General features: G+C 40.4%; 1 protein-coding gene across 2 annotated transcripts; it reads left to right on the plus strand.

Moving 5' to 3' along the window:
• The first annotated feature begins 1,239 nt into the window (after positions 1-1,239).
• traf2a (Tnf receptor-associated factor 2a) lies at positions 1,240-14,246 on the plus strand. 2 transcript variants are annotated; one of them, XM_024417932.2, is made up of 10 exons: positions 1,240-1,637; positions 2,086-2,164; positions 5,005-5,103; positions 5,933-6,094; positions 6,212-6,286; positions 9,068-9,142; positions 9,389-9,793; positions 10,678-10,855; positions 11,046-11,194; positions 11,680-14,246. In XM_024417932.2, exons 1-10 carry the CDS (start codon positions 1,327-1,329, stop codon positions 11,896-11,898), a joined length of 1,752 nt encoding a protein of 583 aa, XP_024273700.1. In that variant the 5' UTR covers positions 1,240-1,326; the 3' UTR covers positions 11,899-14,246. The 2 variants fall into 2 exon arrangements, with proteins under 2 accessions (XP_024273700.1, XP_024273699.1); XM_024417931.2 differs by having other exon boundaries at positions 1,244-1,637; positions 9,302-9,793; positions 11,680-14,245.
• Positions 14,247-14,611: the final 365 nt, after the last annotated feature.

The following is a 14,611-nucleotide window of genomic DNA, read 5'->3' on the forward strand; positions in this document are numbered from 1 at the left end:
GGATGTGAGATTAACTTGTTTTCTGGAATATCGTATAGCTTTGAAATCGTGAAATCCCGTACTTTTGAGGAAAATGGGCAGGTTTCTCGACTCACCATGATTTAAACGGGATTGCATGACGACGTGAACGCGATTGGTCGACAGTGCCTGGCGGAGCTTCATACGTTGCTCCAGGCATTTCTGCCGGGATTCCTATCTACTCCTTTTCTAATAACTCTAGTGGTACTTGTTCAATCAAGCTACACGCAGTTAGATTATTTTCTGTCAGTTGCTATGGGTGAATATTGTACAAGGGGAAAATAGCTAGCTACTTTACTACACTTCATATGCTTTTGATGGATTTCTTGTGACCACTGAACTTGAGCTATATTAAAGGGATAGTTAACCCAAAATACACTTACATACTGGTGTCCTTACCGTGTATGCAGTCTATGTACAATATATTACACAAAGCCATGCTTTGGTTTAGTTTCCCTGGCACTGTTTCCAAATGCTAATGTTTTAGCATGTGGGGCACATCTCATTGAAATCATGGTACCGATATTAGCAATTTTCGCGCATCATGTTCATATCTATAAGTTACTTTGTTGAGCTTCACAGTGAATTCAAAATATTTTCGGATGATGTGTACATGGTGCGCGAAAATTGCAAATATTGGTACCGTGACTTGAATGGGATTTGTGCCATAAATGCTAAAATATTAGCATGGAAACAGTGCCATGAAAATAAAACCAAAGCATGGATTGCTGTCATCTTGTCTATAGACAGGTTGCCTGACAATGTCGCAAATGATGCACAGGCATCGCAGGGGTAGAAGGGCATGGGTTATGAACAGTTAGATAGCTAGCAACAATGACTGACAGGGGGAAATGGTAAGTGGCTTGTTTCAGCTAGTTGTACCTTGTTCTTGATACCTTGTCTTGAGGTGTTTTGACTTATACCAGGTCTATAGGCAGGTTCCCACATTTGTTAGACAAAAGCAACGTCGCAAAAAACATTGCAACACGTGTAATGGAAATGGCAGCTATAAGAGAAATGTCCTAAAGATCAACATTTTTATCTAAAAAAAATTTGTTCGACAGGGGTGTCTTTTTCCTAATCAATGATTGCTGAATAATGATTAACATTAAATGTGTTAATTGCTGCATATTGCCTTTATATTTTTGTTCAGTGTAGGTAAATTAAATATTCTATAAGAATCCATGGCTACATATTTAAGTCAAACATTTTTTTAGCATCTGCAGTAAAAACATGTTTCACACATTTGATCTAACTATGACAAGCCATTCATGTCCATAGCAGTGATTATATCTAAATGTAGAGCACATGAATGTAGCAAAAACGTTGTCAGTTCGGCTTGAGTTCAGTCAATCAGCTGTTCCAGCCAAACATTGCTCTCCTGAAAGCGCCCCCAGCGGCAGCGTCATTCTCTTGCATGTTCGGGGAGAAATGGCTGCACAAGAGCCATCACCACCATCTTCACTGGAAGGCAACAAACCAGGATTCCCTAAGAACATTTTGGCGAACAACCTCGAAGAAAAACACATGTGCAATTCTTGTTTGAAAATATTGAGAAGGCCTCTACAAGCCCAATGTGGCCATCGTTTTTGTTCATTCTGTTTCAACAAAATTGTTAGGTGAGTGTCGTGCTCAGACTGGGTGATGTTGCTCTACAAACGCTAACATTAGCTAGCTCGTTAGACTTGCCCATAGCATTCATCAACACACAGTCAGTGTATGTCAACACGTTGCGAGGCTTGCCAGGTGTTTATAAACTCAGTTAATATGATCAAGTATTGATCTAGGTACTGTCACCCTGTTGTATCCCCACAATGACCTTGTTCAAACACATCAATGGTTCTGCAAGTGCAAGCTAACTACCCAGTGGACGAGGATGGATAGCATTGTTATGAATTGTTTACGTTAACAACATTCCGTAGGCAATCAGTGATTGGTTAGTTATAACGTTAGCTCTTGCAACTGGGTGTTAATTGAGATTAGCGAACAGTTAGCTAGCTAAATTAACCGTATATGTATGTAATAGACTAGAGAAATGGCTGTGCTACATATTTTATGTCTTTCAAGTTCTGGACCACATAAATGCAGTGCTTGCATCAAAGAGGACTTGTTTGAGGACCCCACATCTATTCTTAAAGAAGGCGGTGTAAGTACTTGTGTAGTTGACTCAGATATTTGCACAGACTACTGTACATAGCTGATAGAATTTCAAAGATTACCAGAGACTAAGTAGATTGTTTAACAGAGGCTATAGTCGTGCATTAATTTTGCAGTCTGTTAAACAGCATTTTTCCTACAGACTAGACACTTAATTACATACTGTAACCCAGTGGTACTAGACAGATTGGATCTCCGTCTAGCAGTATAACATACACCTACCTCAGTGGAGGCCATTATTATGAGACATCCTCCCCTCAGGAGCCTCCACTGACCTAAATTGCGAGTTATTTACTGACCCGTGCTATGGTTGTTTGGCAAAACTTTTCCCACAGCCGAGCCTATATCCGTAATCGATAGACGGTTCAGATTAGGAACTCGTTTACATCGCTGAGCATTGCCCAAAAATAATTAAATCCAATGGTTAGATGCCACCACCCCTCTCCTCCCTAATCAAAACTGAACATGAATGTCAATGTTTGCACGTACACGCTCCATTCTACTTCTTGTCTGCTTCCTGCCTTGCGAGGCTCATTAGATAGGACAAACAGGTGTGAAACGACAGGTGTCTGCTCAAAACTAAGGCACAACATTTGGCAAGTTCGTTCTGTATGGCCTGGTGCCCCTGTTGAGTGGAGATTTCACGTAAGGACCAATGGAATCGTCTAAAATGTGCAAACTCCGCCTACCCGGACAGAGTATGTGAGCGGAGCGTGAAGGCAGCAGCACTCCCTTCACGAGCTCAGGGCATGCCCGGCCCAGCATGCATTTGTAGTCTACTTGTTTGCTGTTATAGCCCCTTGCTTTATCTACTGTCATGGAGTTCGCAAAATATTTTCATAAAGAAATTGATAAAACACACAGGTGCTATAAAATGAGGACCAAGAGCAAGAGAGGGCGTGCAGTGATGTGTCCACAACTAAATTATTTTGGAATGTGAAAAGTCACGTATCCCAAAAGCATGAAGGTGTACCTACTATGTGCACATGCTAAAAGAAAGGAACGAATCAAATCAAAGTTTATTTGTCACATGCGCCGAATACAACAGGTGTAGAACTTACAGTGAAATGCTTACTTACAGGCGCTAACCAATGGTGCAAAAAGGTATTAGGTGAACAATAGGTAGGTAAAGAAATAAAACAACAGCAAAAAGACAGGCTATATACAGTAGCGAGGCTACATACAGACACCGGTTAGTCAGGCTGATTGAGGTAGTATTACATATAGATAAGGTTAAAGTGACCATATATGATGAACAGAGAATAGCAGTAGCGTAAAAGAGGGGGTGGTGTGTGAGACACAATGCAGGTGGGTAAATAACGTGTGTCATTGTAGAAAAGTATTTATAGATAGAAAAGAAAGAAAATAAATATATATATATAATCTTCATCTCTGCCCAGCCTGGCAAGAGTGGCCAAACTGGTGTTTAGCATCCCCAGTGGCTTTGCAAGTGTGGAGCGGATATTCTCAGCTGGCCTGCTCTCCAGGCACCATCGCATGAGCCTGAAGCCACAGACTTGCCAAACTCGTGTTTCTAAAAATGAAGTCAAAGGTACTAATAAGTCATTTTTCGTTAAATTTGTATTTAATTCTAAGTAAGTCATAACCTAAATGCGCAAGACGATAATGATTTAATACGACAATGTTTAAATGCTGATAGCTTTATGTACATACCAGCCAATTGTGTCGCACTCGAAAATGCTTAACAATGTATTTATTTTTAGGCTATAGCTTTGAAATAATATAGCCTAAATAATTAATTTTCGTTCCTTCTTTGTTCCCTGTCTGGCTCCTGGCCTATTTAGTGTTTTTATATGCTGCTTAAAATTACATGTAGCCTATTTGAAATGATGTGCGCTTCTTACATTAATCTTTTCTTGTTTATTCAAATACTTTTCATTCAGGTCCATATGGTTTGGTTTCAATACTTCAAAACCATTTGGTATGTAGTCACAAAAATAGATGGGTGTTGGTTAAATTGTAATTTTAATGAATGGAGCGAATTTGGAGCTGCAGTTTTTTTTCCTGCGAGAGCAGAACGGTTTTTAGCGGCGCTATTGGAAAGGACATGCTCCATGAATGATGAGTAGGAATGCTCAACTCAGCTCATAGGCTATTCACCCGGGGCACCGAGACATGTTAAACGAACTCGTTCATGGAATCCATGTTTGGTTGTTATTTGGAAGGGTGGGTGGTAGCATCTAACAATTGGGTTTAATTCTTTCTTGGGCACTACTCAGCGACCCAAAGAACAACTTCCGAATCAGAACCCACTACGGATATATCAAATCAAATGTATTTATATAGCCCTTCTTACATCAGCTGATATCTCAATGTGCTGTACAGAAACCCAGCCTAAAACCCCAAACAGCAAGCAATGCAGGTGTAGAAGCACAGTGGCTAGGAAAAATTCCCTAGAAAGGCCAAAACCTAGGAAGAAACTTAGAGAGGAACCAGGCTATGAGGGGTGGCTAGTCCTCTTCTGGCTGTGCCGGGTGGAGATTATAACAGAACATGGCCAAGATGTTCAAATGTTCATAAATGACCAGCAGGGTCAAATAATAATAATCACAGTAGTTGTCGAGGGTGCAGCAAGTCAGCACCTCAGGAGGAAATATCAGTTGGCTTTTCATAGCCGGATATAGGCTCGGACATGGGGGAAGTGTTGCCAAACACCAATAAGCTCAGGTTGGCAAATATCTCAGAAGTTTATAAGACTAAATTGGGCTATGCATACTGGTTTGGTGTTCTCATTTACTCAGAAAACATGTATGTGTTGAATCTTTGTGCTTTAATAATACAATAGTCTAACCTTCCCTTTCCCTCAAGGCATTTCCTGACAATGCAGCGCGGAGAGAAGTGGAAGCATTGGCAGCTGTTTGTCCAAATGAAGGATGCACTTGGACGGGCAATATCAAAGAATATGAGGCATGGGATTGTTTTGTATTTCTTTATAACAAATAATGTACATGTTTAAAAACTTGTTCAACGTTGTAGGTTTTAAATATGCTTCCCCACTTTCAATTTAATGTCAAATTTGATGCAATCAATAAACACTTTTCCATCCATTGTTGTGAGTGATGTCATACCAAAAAAATAATGACAACTGTGATGGAAACAGGAAGTTTTGGTACAATTTTATAAATGTCGACAGATAATTTGTTCTTTCGACATGGTGGGATCTTTTTGTATCGGTAAAGCAAATTATGTAAGAAGTGGTGGTGGAAATGCCTTTATGTGAAAATATTGATATAATAACCATCAAATCGAAGTAAACTTGGAGTCACGTGATGACATGGTGTGTGGTTCTCCCTTGGGCTGTGGCGGTCATGACATTTTGTCAGCCGGTGATTGTCATGCAAATAACTGCCGGTCTCACGGTAATTGACCGTTAATAAACATAAACACATTTAGTATCTCCTGCCTTCCACACAGCCTACAAGCCACATATGCAGACCTTTGGCACATCTATGTTTGATGGAATCACACTATGGGTGGGAAAAGTAGTGTATTTTCTTCATGCGGATTTTAGAATATTTACATAAATCTGTCGCCGATTGGATGGAACCTAGCTATTGTCATTTGTATTTTTTGCAACTCTTAAATAGCACTGATCATTTAAAAAAGATCCTGTTTCAATTACAGATGAACAAGTATAGAAAAAATAGCTAAGTCTACTACATGAATGTTCTTAACAGATTACTAAACCTACAGTGTATTCATTTGTTTTGAAGTGTTGTTGTCGTGTGTTTTCCAGGTGAACCACGAGGGAAAGTGTGACTTCATGATCATTCTCTGTCCCTCCTGTAAAGAACTCATGAGAACCAATGAGCTGGAGCGCCACAACGAACGAGAATGTCCTGAGAGGACTTTAAACTGCAAATACTGTAAAGAACCTTTCCATTTCAAGAACATCAAGGTAAATCACCATACTTGTCTGCATTTTGTTTCATAATCAAAATCAGATGTAGAACATGTACTGTTTTGTTATTGGGTGTAGCCTATATGAAAATACATAAACAGTTTTGTTTTCTAGGCTCATGATGAGATCTGTCCAAAGTACCCTATGATTTGTGAAGGCTGCGCAAAGAAAAAGATTCCCAGAGAAAAGGCAAGGATGGACACATTGTTTACTGATTGATTAACCAATTTAAAATGTTACAGTGCAATCGGAAAGTTTTCAGACCCCTTGACCTTTTCCACATTTTGTTACGTAACAGCCATATACTAAAAAGGATTAAATAAACTATTTTCTTCATCAATCTACACACAATACACCATAATGACAAAGAAAAAACAGGTTTTTAGAAATTTTTGCAAATCTATAAAAAAAAATAGAAATACCTTATTTACATTCAGTGGGGCAAAAAAGTATTTAGTCAGCCACCAATTGTGCAAGTTCTCCCACTTAAAAAATGAGAGAGGCCTGTAATTTTCATCATAGGTACACTTCAACTATGACAGACAAAATGAGAAAAAAAATCCAGAAAATCACATTGTAGTATTTTTCTTGAATTTATTTGCAAATTATGGTGGAAAATAAGTATTTGGTCAATAAAAGTTTATCTCAATACTTTGTTATATACCCTTTGTTGGCAATGACAGAGGTCGTTTTCTGTAAGTCTTCACCAGGTTTTCACACACTGTTGCTGGTATTTTGGCCCATGCAGATCTCCTCTAGAGCAGTGATGTTTTGGGGCTGTTGCTGGGCAACACAGACTTTCAACTCCCTCCAAAGATTTTCTATGGGGTTGAGATCTGGAGACTGGCTAGGGCACTCCAGGACCTTGAAATGCTTCTTACGAAGCCACTCCTTCATTGCCCAGGCAGTGTGTTTGGGATCATTGTCATGCTGAAAGACCCAGCCACATTCCATCTTCAATGCCCTTGCTGATGGAAGGAGGTTTTCACTCAAAATCTCACGATACATGGCCCCATTCATTCTTTCCTTTACACGGATCAGTCGTCCTGGTCCCTTTGCAGAAAAACAGCCCCAAAGCATGATGTTTCCACCCCCATGCTTCACAGTAGGTATGGTGTTCTTTGGATGCAACTCAGCATTCTTTGTCCTCCAAACATGACGAGTTGAGTTTTTACCAAAAAGTTTAATCTGACCATATGACATTCTCCCAATCTTCTTCTGGATCAACCAAATGCTCTCTAGCAAACTTCAGACGGGCCAGGACATGTACTGGCTTAAGCAGTGGGACACGTCTGGCACTGCAGGATTTGAGTCCCTGGCGGCGTAGTGTGTTACTGATGGTAGGCTTTGTTACTTTGGTCCCAGCTCTCTGCAGGTCATTCACTAGGTGTGGTTCTGGGATTTTTGCTCACCATTCTTGTGATCATTTTGACCCCACGGGGTGAGATCTTGCGTGGAGCTCCAGATCGAGGGAGATTATCAGTGGTCTTGTATGTCTTCCATTTCCTAATAATTGCTCCCACAGTTGATTTCTTCAAACCAAGCTGCTTACCTATTGCAGATTCAGTCTTCCCAGCCTGCTGCAGGTCTACAATTTTGTTTCTGGTGTCCTTTGACAGCTCTTTGGTCTTGGCCATAGTGGAGTTTGGAGTGTGACTGTTGGAGGTTGTGGACAGGTGTCTTTTATACTGATAACAAGTTCAAACAGGTGCCATTAATACAGGTAACGAGTGGAGGACAGAGGAGCCTCTTAAAGCCTCTTAAAGAATAAGTTACAGGTCTGTGAGAGCCAGAAATCTTGCTTGTTTGTAGGTGACCAAATACTTATTTTCCACCATAATTTGCAGATAAATTCATTAAAAATCCTACAATGTGATTTTCTGGATTTTTTTTCTCATTTTGTCTGTCATAGTTGAAGTGTACCTATGATGAACATTACAGGCCTCTCTCATCTTTTTAAGTGGGAGAACTTGCACAATTGCTGGCTGACTAAATACTTTTTTGCCCCACTATTCAGACCCTTTGCAGTGAGACCTGAAATTGAGCTCCAGTGCATCCTGTTTTCATTGATCATCCTTGAGATGTTTCTACAAATTGATTGGAGTCCACCTGTGATAAATTCAATTAATTGGACATGATTTGGAAAGTCACACATCTGTCTATACAAGGTCCCACAGTTGACAGTGCATGTCAGAGCAAAAGCCAAGCCATGAAATCGAAGGAATTGTCCGTAGAGTGCCGAGACAGGAATGTGCCAAGGCACAGATCTGGGGAAGGGTACCAAAAAAATGTCTGCAGCATTGAAGGTCCCCAAGAACACAGTGGCCTCCATCATTCTTAAATGGAAGAAGTTTGGAACCACCAAGAACCTGATGGTCACTCTGACAGAGGGGCAACCATCTCTGCAGCACTCCACCAATCAGGCTTTTATGGTAGAGTTGCCAGACGGACGCCACTTCGCAGTAAAAGGCACATGACAGCCCGCTTGGAGTTTGCCAGGAGGCACCTAAAGACTCTCAGACCATGAGAATCAAGTTTCTCTAGTCTGAATCCAAGATTGAACCTAACAGCTTGAGAGGATCTGCAAAGAAGAATGAGAGAAACCCCCCAAATACAGGTGTACCAAGCTTGTAGAGTCATACCCAAAAATATTCCAGGCTGTAATCGCGACCAAAGGTGGTTCAACAAAGTACTGAGTAAAGGGTATAAATACTTATGTAAATGTTATATTTCATTTATTTTTTCAAAATTTGCTAACATTTCCAAAAACCTGTTTTTGCATTGTCATTATGGGATATTATGTGTAGATTGATGAGGAAATAAACTAAATGAAGCCATTTTAGACTAAGGCTGTAACGTATCAAAATGTGGAAAAAGTCCAGGAGTCTGAATACTTATGAAAGGTAATGAATATTTTTGCTGTAAAAGTGCTTGGATGTTGCTTGATATAAGTTTGTTCTCTCCCTGCAGTATGTGGACCACATCAAGTTCTGCAGTAAATTCAGAGCACCTTGCAGATTTCACGTCGTTGGGTGTGATATGTCTGTAAGTGGACTTTATTTTATCATTACTATATGCATGCCACCTTTAAGTTTACTGGGTGAAATTGGAGTGGATTTCTTAAGATTACCAGTTTTTGTGAATGTGTTGGCCTTAACCCTACTGTGTATGTGTGTGTGTTTGTATGCAACAACTTTGCCCAAGGTGGAGAAGGAGAAGACCCATGACCATGAGCGTGCATGTTCCTACGAACACTTAAATCTACTCTTGCATTTCATCATGGGCATCAAGGTGAGCCTGGAGAGCTTGCAGCCCCAGAGCCTGGAGCTCGCAGGTCACAAGATCCACGAGCTGCACCAGGCCTTGAGAGAGCTGGAGCTGAAGCTGGGACAGCTGACTCTGGGTGGGGGAGCCCCCGTGCAGGGAGCCTGTGCCCCTACCCTCCCTACCCTGGCCACCTCCTTTACCCCCCTGCCCAGTGCGGTGGGCGCCGCCCTGGAGCTGCAGCTCCACAGTGAGAAGACCAAGGTGGCAGAGCTGAGCCGGCGGTGCCAGGAACTGGAGCTGAAAGTGGGCACCTTCGAGAACATTGTCTGTGTCCTCAACCGAGAGATGGAGCGCTCCTCCACCACCATTGAGGCCTACAACCGCCAGCATCGCCTGGACCAGGACAAGGTTGAGATCCTCAATAACAAGGTAAGGAGGAAGACATCCCCAGTCCCCACTCTGCTTCTATTGACACCAGTCAACTTGCCTCTCTTGTGGCCTGGCTGGTCTAGTGCTAATGCCGCAGCCATTGGCACACATGTCTAAGGCTGGTTCAGAACCCGGGTCTGTAGTGACGCCTTAGACCGCTGCACCACTCGGGAGGCCCCAGAATATATTTTTTAAGACCATAGCTAGGTTTCCATCCAATTGCCAACATATTTATATGCAAATATTCTAAAAACTGCACCAGAGATGTGTTTCTATCAAATTGGCTTGTTGCTGATGAAAGGCTGTGCGTGATGACGTAGTTCACATATTTAACCACATTGTGGTTAAAAAAAATACAAGTTAAATGGGTTTCCAGCGCATTTTTCACATATACAGTGTGGGTATAGCCTACATAATGAGACTATTATGGGCAAAAGAGCAAGATTATTTTTATTTGACAAGCGGCAGCCAAGTATCGATAATCATGTCACCAGAAGAAGACCCTTGATATTTATTGAAAGGAGCGTCAAGCTCATCACCTTGCACTTTGACACCCTGGGAAGTTCATCATAACTTATTTTATCTGTAGCCTTCGTAGTGGGAAGACCACGCAACACGTCATCGCGTGACTCCAAGTTGACTTCAAAATGGTTTTATATAAATATTTGCGCATTAAAAAACGTTCCCACTGTCATTTTGCCTAATTTTACCGACACAAAAAAAATCTGACTTTGCCTAGTGTGTTTGGTTGACATGTGTAAAGTTCACTGACAAATTAGCTGTTTCCATCAGGCCTGTCATGAAATGTTTCATCCGCCATGTACTTTACTCGCATAAAAAGGTCGGATGGAAACCTGGTTAATTCCTGTCTTTTGTTGCTGCAGGTGCGTCAGCTGGAGAGAACTGTGGGCCTGAGAGACCTGTCCATTGTGGAGATGGAGGGGAATATTCGGGAAATGTCTGCAGCTACGTTTGATGGTATCTTTGTCTGGAAAATCTCAGATTTCACAAAGAAAAGACAGGATGCTGTTGCTGGCAGAGCCCCAGCTATGTTCTCCCCAGGTAATGTGTTTTTTAATTTTATCTACCACTTTTATCATTCAAACATCAAAGTCAACCACTCTATGGTACAATGTGCCTAATGTCCAATCATGCATTCTGTATTACTGTATTTTACAATTGTTCATTCATGTTTGAAAATTGTCTGGTTCTGACAAGGCTTACTTCCTAATCATGTTTATTCATTTTGTAGCATTTTTCACCAGCAAATATGGCTACAAGATGTGCCTACGGATTTATCTGAATGGGGACGGGACGGGACGGGCCAGTCACTTGTCTCTGTTCTTCGTGGTGATGAGGGGACACAGTGACGCCCTCCTCAAGTGGCCCTTCAACCAGAAGGTAAAACTCACTCCTATAACATGTGTTATATATCCTACCTGCAATAAATACTGTACGTTAAACACTCATTACCCTTTTGAACAATGTTTCACTCATGATATCTTGAATGCGTTGCTGCTTGTATCTTTTTTTTGTTTGGTGTGTGTGATACTGTGAGAAGCAGCATGTTAATGTCAGTGTTCTATCTACTGTACCTGTATCATAATGACTGGAATGACAAAGGTCATTCTGTATTTCAAGGGCAGTAACATCACTAGTAGCTGTCTGCCCTTCTGCTAAGTCTATTCTTGGTATTTGTCTTGCATGGTAAATGTAGGTAGATCAATGTTTATTTTGTACATTTTAGTCAGTTCCTTGCTACTTGTGTATATTTGTAAAAACAAAATAAACAGTTGTTCATCACAAAGTATGAATGTTGTCATTGAGGCTCGATGTACAGGTGGCCTAGCCTAGATGTTGCGATCTGCCAATCCTCTTGTGTTCAGGTGACCCTGATGCTGCTGGATCAGAATAACCGAGAGCACATCATCGATGCCTTCCGTCCCGACATCTCCTCCTCCTCCTTCCAGAGGCCCGTCAGTGACATGAACATCGCCAGCGGCTGCCCACTCTTCTGCCCTCTTCCCAAACTGGACACCAAAAACTCCTACATACGAGATGATACTATATTCATCAAGGCTATTGTTGACCTCACTGGCCTCTAGGTAAAAAGTGTGCCCACTACCCAGGCTCTCTCCCTTGGTTACTTATGTAATCCACTTGTAGGGGTTTGCCATGCCATCCAGGGACCTTGCTGTACTGTTTTATGTCTCAAATGGCACCCTATTCCCTATGTCGTGCACTACTTTTGACCAGAGCATTATGGGCCCTTGTCCAACGTAGTACACTACATGGGGAATCGGGTGCCATTTGGAACACGTCCGAGATCTTCGGTTAGTATGTGGTTTCTTGGCTGGTTGAAGAGTACACCATTCACAGCACAGTGTTGTGCTAGCCATCATTTAGCTGGACGCCATTGTTACCAAGCAACCAATATCACAATCACATTTTGCAATGTAGTTCTTGTTAAATTGAAAATAGAAAGTGTTGTTCGAGATTTCCCTTCAGTTAGTGGGATAGCCGTTTGCTGTTATTGTATTGATACTACTATGCTACTGCTAACGCTTGTACCATGGACAACTGGCACTTTAGCTTTGTAGGATGAAAACAGAAACAGAGCAATGGTCGTGTCATTCTGCTAGCGCTAGGCGCTTGTGTAACTGCATTTGATGCTAGATGTTTGGTAACCCACTCATTTCGAGCAACTTTTGCATAGACAGACGTGGAGTTCCAACAACTACAATTGATGCCCATTATCTTACCTTTTTAAATGGTCAGCTTGGCACATACTTTGCAGTGCATTTAAGAGTAGGAATTTGAAGTCATCTGACATTTGTGTCAAGCGTTGTGTGCCTCTAATCTCAAGTCCTGTGTTTGTAGTGGTGGCAATTTCTTGAATTCCATGAATTCCAGGTGCAGTATTTGGATTTTGAATCAATGTTGTCTGCGCACATTTTCTTTTCTCTTTTTTAGCTGAGTTGCTATATTAGTTTGCATGTTGGATCTGTGGAAGATACACTGTAGTTTGCAACAGGGTAGTTCACTAAACCTGAATCGCAGCGACCGGGAAGTTGTCAACAGCCTGGTGTTATAGCTTGACGTGGGAAGGACTTTTATTGTGAAGAGATCAAGGATTGTTTACAAATCACTAAACAGGGTCTTAGAAATCTAAGGATATTCAAGGGTAAATGTTTATTTGTATTAGTGTTTTCTTCACAGCTTTGAGCTGTTCATTGATTCCAGATCAAATCTGTGACCTAGCTTTTACTATAAGAAGTGCCTGCATCCGTCATAAGTTCATTCTGATCAATGAGCCATTGAACTGTTGATGTGCTCTCCTGTGAAATTGATGGATCCAAAAACGTTTAATTTGTGTGAAAAAGAGCACTTCTCTATCCTTATAAAAACCCTTTTACCGTGGTGTATTTTGGTATGTTCATATGTCCGGTGAAATAATTGTTTGATTTTACTACACCACACAGGCCTAAATATTGCACACTGATGAATTAATGTCATTATACCTGGGAGATGGTCTATTTGGGATCCTTCAGTTGAATAGGGGAGTCTTAGATAACTAACAATTGGCTTTACATCTAAAAGCAAATGAACCCAGGATGTTTTCAAGCCAGTTTCGACACATTGAAACCTCTCTGTGCATGAGGTGTTTCAATAAAGATACACATAATATTAAGTATTGGTTTACTTTAAAGACCAACATTTTATTTGTAATTGTTCTTAATATATGATGAGTGTTCTATTGCTAATTTACATCACATACGCAAATCGGCAAATGCTGTTATATTACAGGTTTTGCTATTGATGTATGCAGAGAGTGAAATATAGTTACATATACTCTCCTCTGTATTTTTCTGCACATTGAAGAAAAAAATGGTAAATGTCACCCTATACGCCAGCATTTTGGATTTGAGATCAAATGTTTCCTATGAGACGACAGTACAGAATGTCACCTTTTTATTTGAGGGTATATTCATCCCTATCTGTTTTACCATTTAGAAATGAAAGAACTTTATGTATCTAGTCTCCATTCAGTTCCTATTGGGCAAAACATAATTTGAAACGCAACAAAAACAAACTGTAAATGCATCCAACAAGATTGTAGAGTCACAAGCTTGATGTCGTCATTTCGTGCTAGGAATATGGGACCAAATGTAAAACTTTTGACTACTTTTAATACACTATATGTGGATTTGTCCAAATACTTAGGAATTAATAGGGGGACTAAATACATAAAGTGCTTTCATTTCTAAACAGTAAAACAGATATGTATAAAAATACCCCCCCAAAAAGTGACATTCTATGGTGTCCCCTCGTGAAACATTTGATCTCAAATCTAAAATGATGGGGTATAGGGCAACATTTGCACATTTTTGCTTCACTGTCCAAATAAATACGGAGGGGAGTTTATCTATAGAATATATAGATATATATATATATATATATGAGAGATTTTATTTATTGATAATATATATATATATATATATGAGAGATTTTATTTATTGATAACATATTATACAGTATGTTGAGATGGTTTAAAAGCATGTCTGGGCTCATTTGAATTGATGTAGGCAAATCAGGAATATAAATATCATTTGGAACCTTTCTTGATTTCCTCAACATTCTGAGGGTGAAGACATGTTCAATTGCAGTTTACACGCCTTCAGTAATCAGTCTGAAAAATTGTCTGTGGTATTGTTTGTACATGCATAAATAATATACTATTTATTTTATCTAGCCAGTAGACATGGTTGTCATCTCTCATTATTCAGACTGCATTTAGCATGTACAGTTGTGTTAATT

The sequence above is a fragment of the Oncorhynchus tshawytscha genome, linkage group LG04 (assembly GCF_018296145.1).
Source record: "Oncorhynchus tshawytscha isolate Ot180627B linkage group LG04, Otsh_v2.0, whole genome shotgun sequence".
Lineage (NCBI taxonomy): Eukaryota > Metazoa > Chordata > Actinopteri > Salmoniformes > Salmonidae > Oncorhynchus > Oncorhynchus tshawytscha.